This window comes from Panicum virgatum, chromosome 1K (assembly GCF_016808335.1).
Source record: "Panicum virgatum strain AP13 chromosome 1K, P.virgatum_v5, whole genome shotgun sequence".
Lineage (NCBI taxonomy): Eukaryota > Viridiplantae > Streptophyta > Magnoliopsida > Poales > Poaceae > Panicum > Panicum virgatum.
This window is the reverse complement of record NC_053136.1, coordinates 47,308,557-47,329,028: the sequence shown is the minus strand read 5'-3', so window position 1 is coordinate 47,329,028 and position 20,472 is coordinate 47,308,557. Positions and strand designations below refer to the sequence as shown.

Genomic DNA, 20,472 nt, shown 5'->3' with positions numbered 1-20,472 from the left:
GCTCGGATGCTTTCGCGGATTACTGGGATCCAGTTCTAGCAAGTGCCTTGCTAAGTTGCTATGAAGTTCGGTAGCTGAAAAATGCAGCAGAGTCCATCTGAACAAGAAGCTGTTGAACAAGTACTTCCAGTTTAAGATGGTAGAAGAGACTTTTCTTGTTTGGGAAATAGATGGTAGAAGAAGCTAACGCAAAGTGTTTAAGATGGGAAAAAAAGAGAATGTGTTAGGAAAATCTCATTTCATAGCTTCGCCACTGAGCGCACCTACAGCTTTCGATTAGCCAGCTCGTACTTCGCCAATTGCAAAAGCAAATGCCAGAAATTGGCTGGACAAATGTTCAAAGTCCCTGACCGAATCAACAATCACGGGTGTTTGTGGTTTGAGAACAAACTGGCACGCCACCCTGGCCAGCCTAAGAAACTGAGGGGCGATCCAATTTCATACTTCGTTGCTGTTCTTATACTGCAAGTGAAATTTGAATATACTAATCGACACATGACCAACCAAACAGCTGCTGTTGGATACGGTACATGTTGCACTTGGTAAATCTTGTTCGACAAGGTGTCCAGTTGGCAGAGATATGATCTAAACAAAATCAGTTCTCGTTGCTGTTAGGTTTGCAGCTTGCAAACTCCGTCTACACGGGCAGAAATTACATGCTCTAAGCCTCTAATCGTTCCTTTGCAACATGTTGGCAAACAAATAAAGCATGCACATTATGAAAAAAATCATTATGAATTCATTCATGCACGCTATGACAAGAGAGTCCCAACTCCCCATAATAACCTTTATGAGGCAAGGAACCAGCCAAGAGTGAGAAGGCATGAGTGGTTTTTGCTGCCAGAGGCGATACACACAATTTCCTTTCATGGCCACCAACACCTCAACCTCATATATATGACCAATCAAACACTCAATGGAGAGCCACCTTCGGGACAAAACGCGGTATTGCTAACCATCAATCTCTGCCCTGACCATTGACCAGGTCCAGTTTTCGATATAATACAGGCTCATTCCTCACATGAATGAGAAAAAAACTGCATGTACCTAAATGTCTTCTTTCCCCAAAGATGAATTGACCCACCTCTATGACAGCACAACGAGGTGGAAAAAATTGTCAGCGTTGAGTACGTGACCGACGAAAGCTGTGGCGGCAAATAAAGCAAAATTGGCTCTGCTTTGCCAAGGAGTTACTCCCCACCTGGGCTGTCATATCTCTGCAACTTTAATGCATCTCGGAATCCATTCATGGGCATGAGCTGTGCCGAAGCTCATATCAGGATCAGCGATCTCCATCTGGAGAATTCTGCTTTGACAAGTGTATCAGGACTGCATATATTGGTATGCCATGCTGACTTTTCTCTCTTGACGAGCATATAGTATGTAATTGCCTGGGGTGCTGACCGGCTGAGGAGGTTTCAGCTGAACATTGCATCAGAACAAATACCGACACTGATGGTGTATCAGCTGAACATCACACATATGTTCCAGAGGATTTCCAGATTCTCCCTTCGAGAGAAATAACCATGATGGTGACATCATCATGGTATTTTCTGCGATCCCCTTGAGGTATATCTAATAGCTCGTAAAAGTCCATACCTAAGAAGACAAAGTCCAGGTTAGTATCGGCAAATTGCTCATAGAAGACCTCAAAGATATTTCAACCTCCATAGTTGTATGAAAAATACAGCTAAATCTTCAATTATGCTCTGTTCTAACTTGGCACCTAGGTGCTCACTGTTCCCTCCAGTCTACACAGTTGCCTACCGTACTGTATAATTATGTTTTAAATGTATGCATGCCCATTGTAATAGCTAGCAGCATAATTAAAGGATGATTATGATAGCTTCTATCATTTAAAACTTTCTCATGGTTGGGTGGAAATGATCAAGTGGAGCCTAGTGTTCTTTACGCCAATAATCTAATACTTATTAAGCTTACGAAGTTATGATTTGAACTGAAATCCTTGTACTGTAAGTTTGCATGAAACTCTACTCTGAACCAGTTTGCATCCTAGGGCCCTAGGATAAAATAACATTGGAAACTTTAGCTCATATACATGCATTTGATGCCACAGCAATGACTCTTTGATGGACATTAATGCCACCTCTACAATAATTGTAGCAACTGCAGAGGATCCCTATCTTCTACTGTGCTACTGCCAGCTACTGTAGACTGTAGAGCAAGACCTGCACTACTGTTCGTATATGCAGTATGGCAGAGGATCTGTGTTCCTCATTGACAGGTGAGAGACTCAGGGCCACATTGCAGCGAGGAACTGTCCCATAAATGACGGCTTTAGGTGGTAGGCCAGTAAACCCCAATTAAAACTAGCACAAACTTGTCTAGAAACAGAACCACAGACTACCAATGTGAAGTGCGCTACGAAAACTTTCAAATCACCAACATCCCATTTGAAACACAAACTATCATGCATGTCGATCAAAGGTTGAATCTTGACCCCCAAAAATATCCTCTGTCAAAAGCTAGAAGGGAAAACAGTACATATCATTGCATCAAACAGGTTGTCAAAAGCCGTATGGGTAGTAAAAACTTCGTCAAAGGATTCTCGCATGTTGTGAACTGACATAAGAGATGTTGACAACTGATCTTTAACTTTGTTGTGTAGAATTACTTCTAGTTTTTATGCATACAGATATGTTTATTTTACAAAGAGTGGTTTGCCATCTGAGATCAACATGTGCGAGCACCCAAATACATAAAGGTTTGTAGCAAGAATAACGATAATGCCAATAGATCAAGAAATGAATGCATTTAGATAATAGAAGAAGAGTGTCATGCTGTAAGCTTACCTGCTTTCTTTGCCGCACGGGAGAGTAGCTCCTCAATTAAACTCTGGGCAGGATCACCCTCAGGAAACCTCTCCATGAAATTCTCAACATGTAGAACTACCTCCTCGTTGCTCAGATACTGATATAAGCCATCAGAAGAAAGAACCAGAAATTGATCCCTTGTGGAGAGCTTGTGGTGGCAAAGAGAGGGTGTGCATGATATATATGGTGTGTCACCTATGTACTCATTGCGAAACATCTCTAGCAATCCGTCATTCAGTTTTGCCTGTACAAACATACACATACTTAAAATTTACTGGTTTTATCTTATTATTGGTCCTACATATCAATAACCTGCAGTCACTATTACCTGTTTGAGATACCCAGCCCCAAATGCACGGGTAACTTTTAGACGGCCCTTAACTCTGTCATTTACAATACACTGATCATCATCTGGATGTTCACGTTTGATCCTCTGCACTTCCTGAACATAAACATAAAAGAATATGAGTTCATATGAAGAAAGAATCATGGCTAAAACATCCATGTTCCCTTCCATTAACACATTCAAACAAAAAAAGTTGGCTAATGGATCCAATGTAAAAGGCCAATGATGAAGGGAAAGAGGGATGGTGTATTGACAAGTACAGCGTGAACCAGAAAAATTGCTCTATATGGTTATTGTGCCGAGACGTTAGTATCTCTGCCACCTGAATAATCCTATTTACTACTATAAAACGAACCAGATTATAAAGCCATGCTGCTGAAGAGGCAATGCACATAGTGCACATGTCTTCAGAGAATGCAATTGGGTCTGAACAATTATATTGGACGCAGCCTCATCTTTTCAGCCAAGTCAGCACACACAAATATAGTGAATCATCTGTGTCTACAAAAAGGTTACCTCTTCAATGCTTGTGCTATGATCAGTAGACAGCTGCAATGCCTCAAGCCCAATGGCAGAATACCCATGGATCCTTGCATCGGTCTCCAATCCCACACCAATGTCCTCCACGCGCATGGTTCCAAGCACACAATCATCATCATCATCCCGTCGCTGCGCCACGATTGCGCGGCTGTCCCCAAGGTTCATTACATACACGTCGTCGTCCCTCAACAGGGCCACAAGCAGGCACGCGCCGGTCACCGCCAGCTCCGGGTGGGTTCCCATCGATTGGTTGGTCATGTCCAGGTACGCCGACTCTGTAGAAGCTAGCGCCCGGGTGAGCGCGGTCAGTACCGCACTGTGGTCCCTCACCGCCGGCGCGGCCGTCAACCTCTTAACTCCCCCCTCCCTGCCGCTTTGACCGTCGTCACCACCAGCAGCAGCAGCGTGGGCCCATATGGGATGCCGCTGCTCCTTTAGCCTGGCGAGCGACAGCGCGAACCGGCCGGAGCCCGAGAAGTCGAGCTCGCTGCCCTCGTCGTCGCCATCCGCCAGGAACTGCCACAGACGCTTCGAGTCCGGGTCGGCCTCTTCGTAGAAGATCCCGCGGAGCTCGCGCAGAAGGTAGCGGTAGAGGTTGGCGACCAGGAAGTCGGGGGCCTCGGGGCCGTTGAAGCCGTCGTAGATGCCGACGAAGAGCCACCGCTGGTCCTCGGAGACCACCACGTGGACGCGGTCCTCGCCGGCGCGGCCGTGCGCCCACTGCACACCGTCCTCGCGACGGAGCGGCACGACGCAGGGCCGGTTCTTCTCCGAGACGCTCCGCCGCAAGCTGCCGAACGACGGCTTCCGGAACCGCCTCGAGAAGCCTCGCGACGACGACGAGGGGGCGGGCTTGGTGGGCTTCGCTGGGAGCGGGCCGGAGAAGGGCACGGCCTGGTCGAGCGGGCCGGAGAGCTGCCCGGCGCGGTCGATGGGCCCGGAGAGGAAGAGCGGCCCCGAGGAGAGGTTGGAGAGCTGCAGCGGCGCGGAGGAGAAGGACGAGGATGTGTGGAACGCGGAGGAGTACTGCGGCGGCATGCCGCCGCCGGCGGACGACGAGTGGTAGATCGGCACGGGCACGGACGAGTTGGCGGAGAGCGCGGCGCCGGAGATGGCGTGGCGGAAGGAGGACGAGTGGCCCGCGGCGGCGGCGGAGTTGGCGGCGTAGCAGAAGGAGTGGCCGAGCGCGTCGTCCAGGCACGGCCCGTCGTCCGCGGGCGCCGGCGCCGGCCGCGAGCACGCGCACGCGGTGAGCAGCCGCGACGCGCCGCTGCCCATGGCATCCGACGCTCCGGCGGGGGAAAGCGAGCGGTGTGGAGCACTAGCCAAGCTACTCCGAGTGCCCTTTTTTTTTACCAGTACGCCGCACTGGCCGAGGAAGGAGACGAGGGCGGCGTGCGCGAGTGCGCCGGGCGCTATGACTACAAGACGCCGCGCCGTAGCCGCGAAGGGTCCGTTCAAGAAAATCACTCTTCCTCGATGCCTTCCCTGCAAATTTGGGAACACACAAGCCTAGGCGAAAGCCAGAGCCCCGGAGGACCGAGATGCAAATGGATGCTGAACTGAGGGGTCGAAGTGTAGAGTACCAGGTGGAGCTAGTATGGTGGGTGGCCGTTTTGTCCGCACCCGCCCTCCTCACGCCGCAGAGCAGGGGAAGGGGGGAGCGGTGACGTGGCGGCGCGGTGTTGACGTGGAGGGGATGGGGAGTGGAGAGGAGTCAACGTTCCGCCTCGAGCTTGCCACCCGCACCCGGGTTTATTTATGGGGGATGGGACTCCACCCAGGGGCAGATGCGTAAATCCGCGCGGCATGGCGCGGCAAATTGGATGGCTTTGGCGGGCCAGCCAGGGCGTAGGAAACTCGAATTGGATGGCTGGCCGGCTGACCAGTGGGCTCATCCTCGGTCCCGAACAAAAATACTGTAGACTCTGACTTGGTGAGTGCCTCAGTGGAGTAGGATGGCAATTGAGCCCGTGGATGCGGGTATACGCGGATTTCAGACCTGGTGGATGCGGGTGCGGGTCTCAAATTTAGCCCACGGGTGCACCCGCACCCGCAACATGCGGGTGCGGATTTAGAATTTCATTCGTAGACTAAACCTGCACCCGCACCATACATAAACCTTGGCCCAAATAACATTTTGGCCCAGCCCATTTATTCATCGTATAAATAGCCGGAGGTAACCCTAACTCCCAATTTCCAATCCCTCCCCATCCGCAGCTCATCTCTCAGCCGCCACACACAGGCAAGCAGCCCGCAGCGCTCGCCCCCTCCCCATCCTGCAAGCTGCAGTGCCCGCCCTATCCCCATCCTGCAAGCTGCAGTGCCCGCCCTCTCCCCATCCGGCACGTTCCACCGCCCCCCCTCCCCATCCCGGTGGCCAGCGCGCGCCACTTGCCCCTACGACGCCGGATCTCCCCACCTCAGGCGCGACCCGCGGCAGCAGGTGGCTTGCACCTACGGCGCGCGGCGGCCGGCAGCTTGCCCTGGCGGCCGGATCTCTCCACCTTCGCCAGGACCGCCACGAGCGCGAAGGCGTGCGCGGTGTGGGAGTACCGGCGCATTCGCTCCTTCATGTCGCAGCCGGACTCCCAGGGGACCATGGCGGCGAAGGCGCCGGGGCCCACCGCAAACCTCTCCTCCTTCCTCTTCCTTTGATCCTTTCCCCCTTGGTGTCCTCCTCCTCCTTGGCCTGGTGCTGGTCGGCGGCGTCAAGCTGCGGCAGCAGTCGCCCTCCTCCTTGGCTTCCCTCTCCTCTGTGGTGGAGAGATCCGGCCGCCGGGGCAAGCTGCCGGCCGGATCTCCCCAGTCCCCTCACCAGCACAGCCGACCGCGTACACGGCGCGGTGGGGCCTGCGGGCACGGCGCGGTGGCGGCGGCCTCCAACACGGCGGAGGCAGCGATCTGCGGGCATGTCGCGGCGGCTGCGGCCTCGAGCACGACGAAGGCGGTGGCCAACAGGCGCGGCACGGTGGCGAAGTTGACGAAACCCGCGGGTGCCCGAAACCCACCCGAAACCCGGCGGGTGCGGGTCTAGAAATCCACCCGCGGGTCTTGCCGCGGGCGGGTTTTCCCCTGCTCCGCGGGTGTGGCCGCGGATGGGTTTTTGCCAAACCCGCACCCGCACCCGCGGGTGCCATCCCTACAGTGGAGCATGGTGTTTTACAAAGATAAAGTTTCGTAAAGCTCAAAAAAGCTATAGCAGTTTGTGAGCACGAGGTGAATGGGAGAAAGAATAAAATGGCGAGGAGGAAGTATACCATGTAAATTTATATTACGAGTATTACACATGGTTTTTCATAAAGCCGTTTGCATCATCAATTCAACTGCTATTTGAATTGAAAGTTAAGGAGATATCACTGTTTTTTTTTAAAAAAATAACAGATTTCACTGTTTGAGGGGGTTTGGACAGCATATTTCTCCTTTTCAAAATCGCGCAACCAAACAGAAGGATACAAACATGGGCAAATGAAGGAACAGAAGAGTTCTGCAGGGTGTTTCACGTGAGGATAGAAGGGGGCCGAAAGTTAGCGAGAGGAAGGGGGCATTGGATTTTGAGGGTACCTGGCAAGTCAAAATTCACAGTACTGCGAAAGATGCAGTGTGCCGAACTGCGTTCCCGCTGTTTTCTGCCATGTACTTGTCCCCGTCCCACTCTGGAAATCTCAGCGGGCAACAGACAAATGTACGAGATCGAAAAGTATTGGAAAAAATCAGAGACTCCACCTGTGCCAAGACAGACAAACGAACTAATCTTTTGACGACACAGCATGTTAACATCTGGAAAAACCTGAAAGACGGGTGGGTGCCTCATTCCAAGTTTGAACAGTGCTGTAGTATAGGATAAAACCACCCTGCAAAGAAAGAGATGCGTCAAAGAAAAACAGAGCAGGACCTTAATGTGAGCAGTCTGCACCTTCCCATTCAGTTTTTTAATGTGAGCATGGTAGCATTATGTATTCATTTTTTAAAGCCCTTTTTTATCTCAGAATGAAGCATATTGGCAAGGAGAACGATTTAGTTAGAAAACATTATGGACTATTTTAATTCTACCAAGAATAAACTTAAATCTGGTTATGAAAGTTCAAGAGAGAGAAAAAGTTCAGTTATATTGAAGAAGATTCGAGGAAAGAAAATAATGATAAACTGTGTAATTCAATCTGCCTCGAGAACAATAAGCCTGTAGCCAAACGTTTAGAAAGCTAACAAAGAAACTACACCTAAGTACTTACCAGTTCATATATAAGAGCTTTGCAGCTTCACTAAAAGCTGGAGGATCAAAGAACAGGCATATCTCAATCCATGGAGGATATGGATGTACTCTTGTACATATCTCATCACAAGTTCAAGCATCACTAGCTTGGATTCAACTATGTATATTCTTATTAATTAAGAAGGATACCGATTGCCAAGTCCCACCTACCTATTCTCGTTCTTCATTTAGCCCGGTGCTTCCGTTTGAGCAGGGAGGTGCAGGGTGCATGAAAGCAGACCCAGTTTTTTCTTTGCTTTTTTAAAAGAAAAAAAAGGTATAGAGGCAGGGGTAGCAGGGCCTAGTTCTGCCATTGCACCACTCTCACTATCACATGCAAGCAAAAAGTCTAAAGAGTACGACACCACTCACAGACCAAGAAAAAACAAACTGTTTGCAAGTAACAAGACAGTAGTTAAAGTTCTTGATGAGTGGAAGCCTAGTAGGTTAACTTAGTTGGGACCCACGATGCAGCACTGGTCAGATTGGTTGACCGGGCTGAGTGATTTGTAAACCACCGGGCCACCAAAAGGGAAAAGGCATCCTTAAATCATAAACACTCTGTTCGCTGTGCTGGTGCTGGTGGCTGGTGCTGGAGTGGTGTGAGAAAAAATATTATTGGCTGGTTGGTGGCTGGAGGCTGGTGCTGGAACTGTGTGAAAGAAAAATACTATTGGATGGCTGGAGGAACCAAACAGCAAACAGAAGTATAGAACAACCTCTATAAGTACTTCAAGTCCACTTTTGCCAGCAGCGAACTGGTTCTATTAAGATTTTACATTTCAACATAACAAAGTTCTCAAATAATCATAACAAACTATAAACAGATTGAATCACCCACCGACTGATGATTCGGAACAGCGCTCAAGTCAACCATCAGTGAGCCAGTGATCTAAGCAACCTCTTGATTGCTCCCATGGCAAGGAATAGACTTTCCTGTGCTTTAAAGTATGGGCACAAGTGCACAATCCAGATGGGAGAATATATGGATTAGCAGGTTCCAGGTAGCAAATTTATGTCTTGGTGTAATTGTTTTTGTTGGAAAACATCCTGCAAGGACTAATTTTGTTTAGGAAAATATAGGTGCCAAAGGGGAACCTGCTTTGGTTTGTCCGCTTCCCACCAAAAACGTCCAACTCAACTGGGACCATCCATCCGGGAGAAAGGAATCTTGGACTTCTGTTAGTCTCCCTGTCCCTGGATTACGATAAGCATAGATTAATTTATAATAGAGCAACATGGGAATAGGGGCTAAAACCAAAAGTTCTGCAATCCTAATATAATTTCTCAAGTTCAAGGCAGGCAGATAGAATAATGGTTAGGGCCTAGCCCGGGGCTATGGCCGGACTGGAGCACGATGGACTGAACAATTACAAATGTGTAGAGATAGGGGCCCTTAAGAGAACTAGGACATCGGTAATGAAGTAAAGAAAGCCCGGTGCACCTTTTACAGCACAGACCATTGACCTTTCGTTTTGAGACTAGAGATCAAACAAATGTACCATCAAGCTAGCCTTATTGTAACGTCTCGGGGTGAAAAATTCAAAATCCGGAACCTCCGGGTTCAAAAACCGGAACTTCCGGTTTTACTCTGCTTCGTGGGCAGAGCATGAATCGCGGCGCGCCGCTCGTCGCCACCGCCGCCGGCCATCCTCGGCTGTCGTGCCGCCCCCTCACTCCTCTCCTCGCCTTAAGGTTCGACCGGCCCTTTCCCCTCAAACCCAAACCCTAGCTCTTTCCCCGTTCCCCATTGCCATCGCCGTCCAAGCTCCGCCCTCGCCGTCTCCGGTGAGCCGTGGCTCGATTCCTCACGTGGGGAACATCTTCTCCTTCTCCTCGCTCGATTCCCCTCCTTACCCGGCCTCTTTATTCGCCGTGCAGGGCCGCCGGCGAGCGTCTTCGCCCGCCACCGCCCGTCGCAGTCGCGGCGTTCTCTCTTCGCCGTCCACTTGTGGGGTGAGCTTCGCCTCGCCCTAGAACACCCCGTGCGCGCCTCCTTCGGCCCGCTCCGGCCCTGCTCTGCCGCCGGAACACGGCCGTGCCGCCGCTGCGCCATGGTCGCCGCGTCGAAAGTCGAGTCGCGGACGGTCCGGCTCTTTGGAGCGAATAGTCCGCAAGTAACCCGCTGAAACCGGAACTGCCGGTTTTAGAAACTGGAACTTCCGATTTTGGCTTGTCAAGTTTTGAAAACCGGAACATCCGGTTTTGAAATTGGAACTTCCGGTTTTGTCAAACCGGAATCTCCGGTTTTGTCAGAGTTACATATCCAAAACGTTGTTTCATGTACATCATTTCGCGCATATCATTTCATGCAGTTTATTTTATGCATAAGCATAGCATCGTACTAATTCATGCATCGCATTCATGCATTATAGTGACCGAATCGTCAGAGAACGAACCCGTGGAGCCCGCCGAGTCCGTCGAGCCTGAACCCGGAGTCCAGTTCGCGGTCGAGCCCGAAGCTAACCGAGGCAAGCAACTAAGCATGATTCCTTGCTCCTATTTAATCTAAATTAGATAGTTATCTCACCGGGTTATGTTGGGGTTATATGTATATTATGTATGTATTGCATTCTTGTACCTATTTGCGTGCATTATCCTTCCTTGATTTGTTATCCTCGTTCTTGGCACTAATTAGTCAGTTAATCACTTAACCTGACTAGATGCTTAGCCCTGCTTAGAGTACTTCTTTTGCCCGCTAGACAGGAATAATTTGGAGGATCATATTTACCGGTTATCCTTGTTGCACTAGTTCGGCTTGGTGGTAAGAGTTTGGTAGTATCGAGATTCGAGTGGAATAGTAGGGCCTAGAGAATGAAGTCACATGGGCATAGTCCGCTTGGATTGATTAAGGACCGAGTGGATGATGTTGGTTTTGAGCACCTTTCCGTACTACCACATATCCAATATAATGGTACGGATGAGCCAATTATCTTTTTTGACTTGATCATTGAGGCCCGGTCCCAGATACGTGGCTAAGGACTATGCAGGGAGGCTTAGTGGGTCCCCGAGTGGAACTATGTAAAGGAAAAATTTAGAGATGTCCTCGATGGAACTAAGTCTCCACGCACAAGCTGGGCGTACCATCAACGGTTGAGCCTTGTTGGGAACGGTTGACATGAGTACCCCCTTGCTCGACGTGAGTACCTCCTTGCCCGACGTGATCGGTTGGGTGAGTCGCATGGTCCTCGCGTCGTGTGGGTAAAGTAGTACACCCTTGCAAGGTTTGAATCAATTCGAATTGCCGCGCTCTCGGTTATGAGCACGCTCTTTATCCCATGAACTCCTCGTAGAGTTACGGTCATGTTGAAGTGGGTTTTAGTAACTCGGGAATCACTATGTTATTCTTAATATGTTCTACTAAAATTTAATGGGGTTCGGGCAACATTAATTAATTGTACTAGGTGTTAGTTTAGAGAGCTCATGCTTATGCAATAATTACTTAACCTTAAAGCTTTTACTTGAACTTTTACATGATCCTTATTTATTTAATCGCGTAAGTCTTGCGAGTACGTTTGTACTCATGGTGCCTCTAACCCTAGTCGCAGGTGAACCGGAAGTGGTGTTCGGCCACTTCTACCCCGCCGATTCAGGTGCGGGGGAGGAGTAGATCATTGAGGCTGGGATGGTGTCCTTGAGCAAGACATCATCATCGTAGTAGGTTTTATCGTAATCGAGCTTCGTGAGAGCATGCAAATATAATAATTTTTAAGTTTCTGTATAATATGGCTTCCGTGAGCCAAGGCTTGTAATGGTGAATAGTTTGAACCTTCCTATGTTGACCTGGTAATGTTAAGTTTTGAACTCAGGTAATGTAAAACTGCTCTTTGTGGTTTTTTGGCGATGTATTCGATTGTAAACGGTATGTGTATATGCTGATTCTGGACGTATGTTGGAACACATACCGGGACTACCGGATTTAATATTATTTTAGGCGAATGACATGTCGGTTATTCGTGTCTCTAGATGTGAGGTAACACGTGGCACGCTCTCTGGTAGGCACGTGTTAACTCTCATTTGGAAGACAATATCTGACGGTTCGTTTAAAATAATATTAAATTGGGCGGTTCTCACACTTATGCCCCTCTTGACGGCCAAAAGCCAGCATATCTATTGTGGTACCAGCAGCAAAGCTGCTTAGCTTCAGGAAGCAGGACCCAGCAGACCAAATCCACTATTCTGGGAATCATTGGTCCTGCGGTGCCAAGAAAAGAATAGCTTGGAGACCCTACTGAATGAAAGCTGGCCGCTGTCCTTAAGTAATACATAATCCTATGCACCTATGCAACCTAAACCGATCGCATATTGCACTTGATTTTTACCATTTCATCAGCCAACTCTTTGCAATTTGATCCACTCAAAGAGCTGAGAAATGCCTATCATGAAGCATGAAAATTGTAGTCGACAGGAAGTTGGGCGGTTAAGGTAAAGCATATGACAGATGGATAAATTAGCTGAAGTTTCAGGATATTGCTACCTGATTATAAGGAAAAATAATATTGAAATTCAAAAGAAATAAGAAGAAGAGTTGTTGTTCAATAGCTTCTTGGAAAGATAGGTCCTTATACTGTTGTGTGTGTGTGTGGTGGTGGTTGGGGGGGTATGACAGTATAAATCTCTTTCTTACGATTCTTGCACCAAAAGATGGCCAACTACGTGGCCACATCGTCGGCCGATCTCGGTCGTCGGATCGAGCGCGTGGACGGCCCAGATCAGGCGAAGCGCGGCCTTTTTGCAAAAAAACCCTCATACTTAAGCGAAATCAACCCGCAATTCTACTTCATCTCTCGGTTTATTTTTCAAAAAAACCCTCAACTTTTACCAAAATCAACCCGCAGTCCGTGCCTTCTTATGGGCTTATCTTTTGTCTTGCTGGGCCTGCCTGCCTGGAATGGGCCAAAAACGGCCCGTGAGACTCTTCTCCTTTAATACAATTTTATTTTTCCTTTTTAAATTAGAGATCTTTCAAAATTCATACAAAATCATAGAAAAAATCATAAAAATACCAAACCAATTTTGATGAGTTTCTAATGACTAGATCTATGCATTAAACTTAAAATATCATATGATTTAGTGTACTTTATTTCGCATATGAACTAAAAAATATCTCCTCCATCTTAACAAAAAAAATCTAAAATCAAATCTTATAAATCCATACCCTTTTTCTTACTCTTTGTTTCCTGACTCTTTTATTTAATGCTAACCTGTAGTACAAATACTTGAACATAAATAATCACGTATATACATATAAATAGCATAGTACTTCACTATATATAGTACATGATATTCCATACATTCGCACATACAAGTACATCATGTCACACATATAAATACTTGAAATGAAGATACACAAATAACATAACATACTTGCAATATATGCCGTAGATACAAATATATAAACACGCATGGATATATATAGCGACAGCTACATCGACGCATAGCTAACCTACATACTCATCCAATCACCCTAACCCTAAAACACACACACTGGTCATACGCGGCAACGCCGCGATTATTTCTAGTTAAAATGACTACCCAAAACTTTGGACCACTCACGTTAAACATAATATATTGATACACCATCAAGCCTATTGTCTGGCACATATCCACGATGTTTTTTATAACAGCATTAGCTATCCTTTACTCAGATATTTGTGTAAATGGAAAAAAAGTTGCAACAATTGCCAGCACAGGGAATCCAATAGGCAATTCAACACATGAAAATCCATATGTCCAGATGTGCCATGCCAGCAAAATAAGTAAAATGTGAAGCCTGAAGAACTACGAAGGACATGTAAACATAAGGAACCAACAAATGTAAAGGCTAATGCAGATTTGCAGGTTGCAGCAAGACAAGATGGCATGGTCTGGGCCCAAGTTCCAGGTTAAGTTCATTATGTTACAGTTATATAAGTATCAAGAGGTCCAAAGTAGAAGAAGAGCATTAGAACACATTGTCTAGCCTGGAAAACTCTTCCATATCAAGCTGTCAATGCAACTTCTATATTCGAATCACCAAATATCATAGTGGAGAATTTCCACACTCATCTAGGTCCTAGGCTCCTAGCAAATGAAGATGCAGTGAACTTGCTGTTTACTAGAATTAAATCCGCCATACCTTGATCTCAAAACAAAAACAGACACCTTTAGCATGTGTCACAAAGTCTAGATTATGAACAAGGAATGAAACGAATTGCAATACAGTGACATAAGACAAGATCAGACGTGGCTTCAATCTTATCAATGGGCTTGCGATATAACTTCAGAAGAATAGAAGTGTGCTTTGCAAGCAACACGTCAATGGAAATAATATACAATTCGAAAAGATGCACAGAGGTATATCTATTTGGTGCCTGAATTTAAATCAAGGGGATTTTTTCTTGAAAATATATGTTAGTACAATGGGATAGGCCTTTAGTTTAAGCAGTGGAATCATTGCAGAATCCTGGTCCACTAATATGGTGTCAAATGAAGGAAACCAAAGTAGCATGCATACCGCAACTATGCATCGGAGATATACACAGACAGCATGACAAAGGTTAAAACTTAAAAAAAAAAGATGGTGAAGCAAGCGATCACCTGAAACAGTAACTGGAAAATTATTAGCGAAGACAGAAAGTCAAGAGGCTTAAGAATTACTTCTTCGTAGGTTCATTAGAGATAACAAAAAAATGGTAATAGCAGTCATAGTTGTGTAATGTTTATGCATCGGTTTACCTGAAACTATCTAACAATCTGCAAAATAGACTGCCAGAGGATTCGGATTTTTATGTACAAATGGAAATGTAAAAGAAATTATGTGAAAATTACGCTTCTTAACAACAGATCATACGAGTGCATCAAGAGAAAGATCAACAGGGCAGTGTATAGGCAATGCAAAGTGGGAACTTATCTGGTAAGAACCACTAACAAATGGGATAATAAACTATAAAGAATCAAGCTCTGCAGTGTACAAATCAAGGTTGATTGACCATTGTCACTAGAAGTTGGAAGGACAAAAGTGTATAGGTGGAATAATTCAGAGATCTCCAGACAGATATTGATGGCATGTAGAGACTAATCTAAGCCACTAAAATAAGTTTAATGGTAAAGGTTGCTACTTCTTGCGAATCTATTTGAAGAGGGGTTGGCATTTGGTACAGCAGAATGGACTGCAGATAATGTCCTCAGAAGAGTAATCAAAATATACACATTTGCTAACGCTTAGAACCTTACAGGACAGAATCCTTAAAGCACCGAGTTTTGCTATGGTTCGATGTCAAAACATGGACACTATCAGTATCTCTGCACCACCTGCGAGCAGGGGAAGATGGCCTTATTTTAATCGGACCAAGTTTTACTTGAAGAATTAGTCGCATCAAACAAAAATCTGTGAAAATATTAAGTGTTGAACATGGAAATGTTCTAAAATTAAAGCATTAAAACCATATGCTTGCAAAAGTTCCAAAGTTTGGTTGATAATATGAAAAAATTTAAACATTCACAATGGCAATTACTCCATAATTGCCAGTATAATTTCTTTAAAAAATCGAGAATACACAGGAGCGATGTGTATATAAGAAATAAAGCAGGAGTTGCTTACAAGGCGGGCCATTAAAATTTTAAAATGTAAAGGAACATATTTTACTGGTCAGAGGATCAGTAAATCCCTCACCCACATGAGGTGAACTATACATCCTCATTCATCATTCATCAATCTCTGTCTCAGCACAAAAGTTACATATGTAAACTACTATATTCTCAAACCAGACAAAATGAGACTTAGTTATTCCTAGGAAAGCAAAGCACTATGTTGTGGTTAAATCCCACTATTTCTTGAGTTTAGATCCAAGCAGATAAAATTCACGAGTTGAGCAGCCATCAGAAACAGAACAATGCTAATTTGAACATGTGCATTGATCCTACCAGATGAAAGCTCTTGGAACCCTGAGCATGTTAAGATTGATAGTAGTTATTTCTAACTAGTACTTATAATTCAGACACTGATAGATAGACCGCAGTCTGTCAGTTTGCCATGTCTTCAAAAATAGGGAGTTGCAACGTTACATCTGTGCAAATTGCAATCGCTCTGCCTCATCAAACACTAGCGTCTAGCAATAACACTCTGCCCTAATTTCCGGTCCTCTCGGCCTGATCCTCTCAAATGCCAAGCAATTAAAACCTAGATAGATGGCTCCGGTCCCCCGGCGATCGCTAACTGTCAGATCGAGCCGAACTCAAATGAGAAAATGCGCGACAGCGAGGCGGGTAGAGACATGAGAGAGAAGACCCGTTACCGAAGCCCGGAGGTCGGGGGTGGATGAAGGCGATCCTGAGCTCCGCATGCGGGTGCCCCGCCTTCACCTCCGGAGACGGTGAGGACGAGTCGCCTGCCGCTCAAGTGCCGTGCGCGCGCGTGCTGCGGGCCTGCGGCCGGTTTGGACTTTGGACCCGGAAGGCGGGTCTCGCGTTTTACAAAAAATTGCCAAGAGACGCGCCTTCGCGGCTTTGCCCCGGTGCGGGAACAGGGCCGGCCCTGGGGCAGTGCAGCCGGTGCGACTGCAACGGGCCTCGAAAAATTAGGAGGCTCCAAATATGCTAAGCTAATAGGTCCGTCAAGTTACAAGTACCAATAAATTTTAGCCTAATTCACTAATGATAATGAGTTTTTCAATATTACTCCATTCAGTTATGATATTTATATTTTCACATGGCACAGTGACCAATGGTACCAAGTATGCTTAGGCCATTCCCAGTGGGGGTTTCATAGGAGTTTCATACACATTAATTAGCATGCCATGCATAATTATATGATGACATGGCATAGAATTTTAGAAGAAATAGAAGAAATCAGTTTCATCTAGATGAAACTCTCTCTACACAAATATTAACACTCTATGAGTCTTAAAATTAAATGCAATATAGACCCTAGGAAACCACAACATGAAACTATGCATTGAGAGAGGTAGTTTCAACTATTGTTTCATAATCTTCTTGCTTATGTGGCTACCTTGAAAACATAACATGAAATCCTCCATTGGGATTAGCCTTATCAATCCATTAATCACATTAACCATTGTCTTCTCGTTTCTACAATTTTTTCTTGGCGAGACTCCTCGTTTTCAGCGATTATTAACTATCACGGTCCATGTGGAAAATCAACAGATCCAGTTTTTCTCCTTCGGCACCCATGTTGGCGGACTACTTGTGGACTCTCGAGGCAAAGGCTTAATATAACAATCAATTTTAAATTTTTTAATTTCGGAAATATAGCTGTCATGACTAAATGAAAGGAGTATTTTGTATTTTTATGGTGAACGGGGCCTCCATTTTTAGTCAGCACCGGGCCACCAAAAAGTCAGGGCTTGTGCGGGAATTGGGCCTTCACTCGCTAATGAGCCATCTGCTGCGTTTACTGAAACTTTTCCTTTTTGCGGAAAACGTTTTGTGAGAATTCATGATTGGGAATGCAAAAAAAGGGAAAAGATCCTCACGGGTTGCATCATATTTAGCAATGGAACACGGGGATTAGACAAGGCACTTGAGACTTGCATGCCAATCCGACAGGATTTGACCAGATTCCTACCTCTCCAAAAATGTTCTTGAAAAGAATCCAAGCATGACTGCATGACAGAATGTTCAGCTTAACTTGTTCCTTATCATCAGTCAGGAAACTGTACAGTATATTTCCACCTGTTTCCCTTAATGTATCATAAAACGGGCACCAACTGCCAAGAAAAACGACTAGTAACATAAGTTCAGTTCAATGCAAGGCAGTGAAATGTTCAGAGCATCAGCATAAGCACTGATGCATCATGTCCGCACATCCACATCAATCAGCGACCATCACACGGTTAAGCGGTAACATCCTTGGGAGGGCACAGCGTAGGTTGGGCGTCAGAAGACAGGTCTGTGATGGACATCAGTTTTGATCTGTACTTGTCAGCCCCATCGTCCAGCTTCCCGTTCTCTGCAGTGGAGGTAGGTGTCTTCACCGTCCGGGGTGAAGGTGTCTCCGGAACAGACTGGGAGATTGCGATCAGAGACTGACGAGCAGCTTCCCGACTTAGCTCGGTCGGTGCTGAAGGTGAGGCCATCAATTGAAGGCTGCATTTTGAGTGTTGAAGGCCATCAGAACTCTGGAGACTTGTGATGCAATGAAGTGGGAAGAGCACATAATGCATATATGGCATAGTAAAAGTAGCAAGATAACCAAGGAACAGAACAAAAAAAACACACTACTATTTCTGCAGTAAGGAAGCCCCTGAAGGCTAGGGGGAAAACAATTTAGAGGGGAGAAATCATCATTGGGCTACTAAATTGGTTGCTGAAAGCAATGGACTAGATTTATGCTGCAACTGACTAACTGATTGTCATAAAGAAATAAACCAGCTGAATTGTTTCTCTACCCTCTACTAAGTACTTCCAAAGGAAAATGAAAATGTATCACTGTGCTTACTTTATGCATTACCAAGACAGGAGATCACAGACTCAAAGCATCATATTGTGTGAGCATTTCAGCGGGTGAAGCATAAACGAGCCAGTGTTTCACTCTTGATTGCATATCATATATGTGATGCTTTAGGGTTAACTGGTTATTATTCATTTTATCAATTGAGATAAATCAGAGGTATGCATTTGTCCTATTCTTTCTTCTGATCTCAAGGCAAACCAATATATCAAACTTTCAATAGCTCACATGGACAAAAGAAGAAAAAACAAGTTTCTATGTTGTACTGCACCAAGGAATTTGCAGAACGTCCTATGGCATCATATATTTTCACCTCGTATGACTGGAAAGGGGGGAGGCCAAGGACAGATTTTCCCAATTTGATCTAATCAAATAAATCCGGCTAGCCTGCTGATATACTGATATTCATGCTACAAAAAAAAATCCCTAGCCAAACTAGAAATTCGGAACCAACCGTCCATTTTATTAGATCCATGAAATGTAACAACATATAACAAGGCTAAAAATTTGCAGAACAACTTACCCAGAACAAGTTGAAATTATTGTAGCAGCTATGCTAGAAAAAATAGAAACAGCAACGGATCGTATGAACAATCTCCGTCTGGCCCGAGAACCAACCTCGAGCCTCGTTAGAGTTTAGTCCCTCGACGAACTAATTGATCTCTAACGAGACAGCGGTTGGTTCTCCTCCCCCGCAACTTTCAAGCAAGGGAGATTCCCCCTTAGCTTATTAATACCATCTACTCATTCTATAATCCACTCAATTAGTTTAAGTTAGGTACGATCTGTGTCTCCACAACCACCAAACCACTGACATGACAGAGCTCCGGCCAGCCTGCCTACCCCGCCATCCGTTGACCTTAATTTGGACCAGCCGCAGAGGCTAAGAATAGACGGATTTCTACGGCGAGTCAAAGATGAAGATAACGCGAGTTTCGCAGCCAGTTAAATCCCATCATCAATCGGCACGCCCTCCCGCCGCTGGCGCGGAATCACTCCGCGGCAGGCTGGATGGGCGGGATCGGGGCATCCATCCCAGCAAGCGAGATCCGGATCCGATCGCTCGGGCTCGGAGTCGTAGCAGGCTAGCAGCAGAGAAAATACCCTGCCCCACGTACCCCGCGCGCAACGGAACTCGCTCGCTCTCCGAACAACCCGTGCAAGGAAGCGGGACAGGGATTCCTTACCAGCGAGCGGAGAAGTCGGGCTGTGCCGGGGCGGATCCCCGCTGCGCGGCGGTCCCCTGGAGCAGAGGAGGGGGAGGACGGCAAGGACGGGCGCTAGCCTGCTCGGGCGGTGGCCGGTGGCGTGCGCTCCGCTTCGGCGGGGGCTGGGAATGGAAGCGCGCGCGTGTTCCGTTCCGTTCCGTGGCAGGGGGAAGGGATGGGAAGGGGAAGGCAACGGCGTCGGCGGAGAGGATTTGGCGTTTGGACAATCAATTGGGCATTTGGGCCGGGACGGCCGCGGGCGCAATGTGAGGAGAGGGGTCCCACCAGTAGAGAAGCGTGTCGTAACTTTTTCCACGAGTTTGACATAGCGGCGCGGATCTTCTGCGCTGATTGGCGTATTTTATGGGCGCTAGATGGACGAAACGAGTTCGAAATTAGCTGCGAGGAGCACCTGCATCTACATGAGCAAGCAAATTACTTATTCTTCTTCCCAATGTTAAAATATACTTTTGGCGGCAGGTAACCATTCCATCACCGATATCAAAATATTTTTATGATCGTCAAAACACGTCTCTCTCCGCTCAAATGTAGAGAATCTCTCCTTCCATTCTATCCTTTGAATAAGCTATTAAAATTTAAAAGATATAATCAATGATGGAGAGATAAATATACAGAATATGAATGAGAAAAGGTAAAATATGCTCTTACCAGGTCCTCCTACGACTGCGGATTAAAAGAAGTTGATCCTCTCGCTGTCGCTGTCGCTGCCTCGGCGGGCAGGGATGGGTGGCAACGTCGTCTCTTGGGATTCATGTCCACAGTCCACGGGTTTAGGATCGCACGCGAGCAAGTTTAATAAGCTTGGTGATAAGCTTGTGGGT

The 20,472-nt window shown here is 46.5% G+C and overlaps 1 protein-coding gene and 2 long non-coding RNA genes across 4 annotated transcripts; all 3 read right to left on the bottom strand.

Annotated features, from left to right (window-relative positions):
* Positions 1-760: 760 nt before the first annotated feature.
* LOC120713685 (probable protein phosphatase 2C 26) lies at positions 761-5,627 on the bottom strand. Its single transcript, XM_039999631.1, has 4 exons — positions 3,697-5,627; positions 3,163-3,276; positions 2,814-3,078; positions 761-1,599 (listed from the first exon to the last, which is right to left on the bottom strand). Exons 1-4 carry the CDS (start codon positions 4,996-4,998, stop codon positions 1,475-1,477), a joined length of 1,806 nt encoding a protein of 601 aa, XP_039855565.1. The 5' UTR covers positions 4,999-5,627; the 3' UTR covers positions 761-1,474.
* A 3,050-nt stretch (positions 5,628-8,677) lies between these two features.
* Positions 8,678-16,383, bottom strand: LOC120713692. Of its 2 annotated transcripts, XR_005691242.1 has the most exons (3): positions 16,249-16,383; positions 9,071-9,169; positions 8,678-8,908 (listed from the first exon to the last, which is right to left on the bottom strand). It is a non-coding gene; the product is annotated as an uncharacterized LOC120713692 (long non-coding RNA). The 2 variants fall into 2 exon arrangements; XR_005691241.1 differs by having other exon boundaries at positions 8,678-9,169.
* Positions 16,384-17,575: 1,192 nt separating this feature from the next.
* On the bottom strand, positions 17,576-19,603 carry LOC120713678. The gene is made up of 2 exons (XR_005691238.1): positions 18,946-19,603; positions 17,576-18,058 (listed from the first exon to the last, which is right to left on the bottom strand). It is a non-coding gene; the product is annotated as an uncharacterized LOC120713678 (long non-coding RNA).
* Positions 19,604-20,472: the final 869 nt, after the last annotated feature.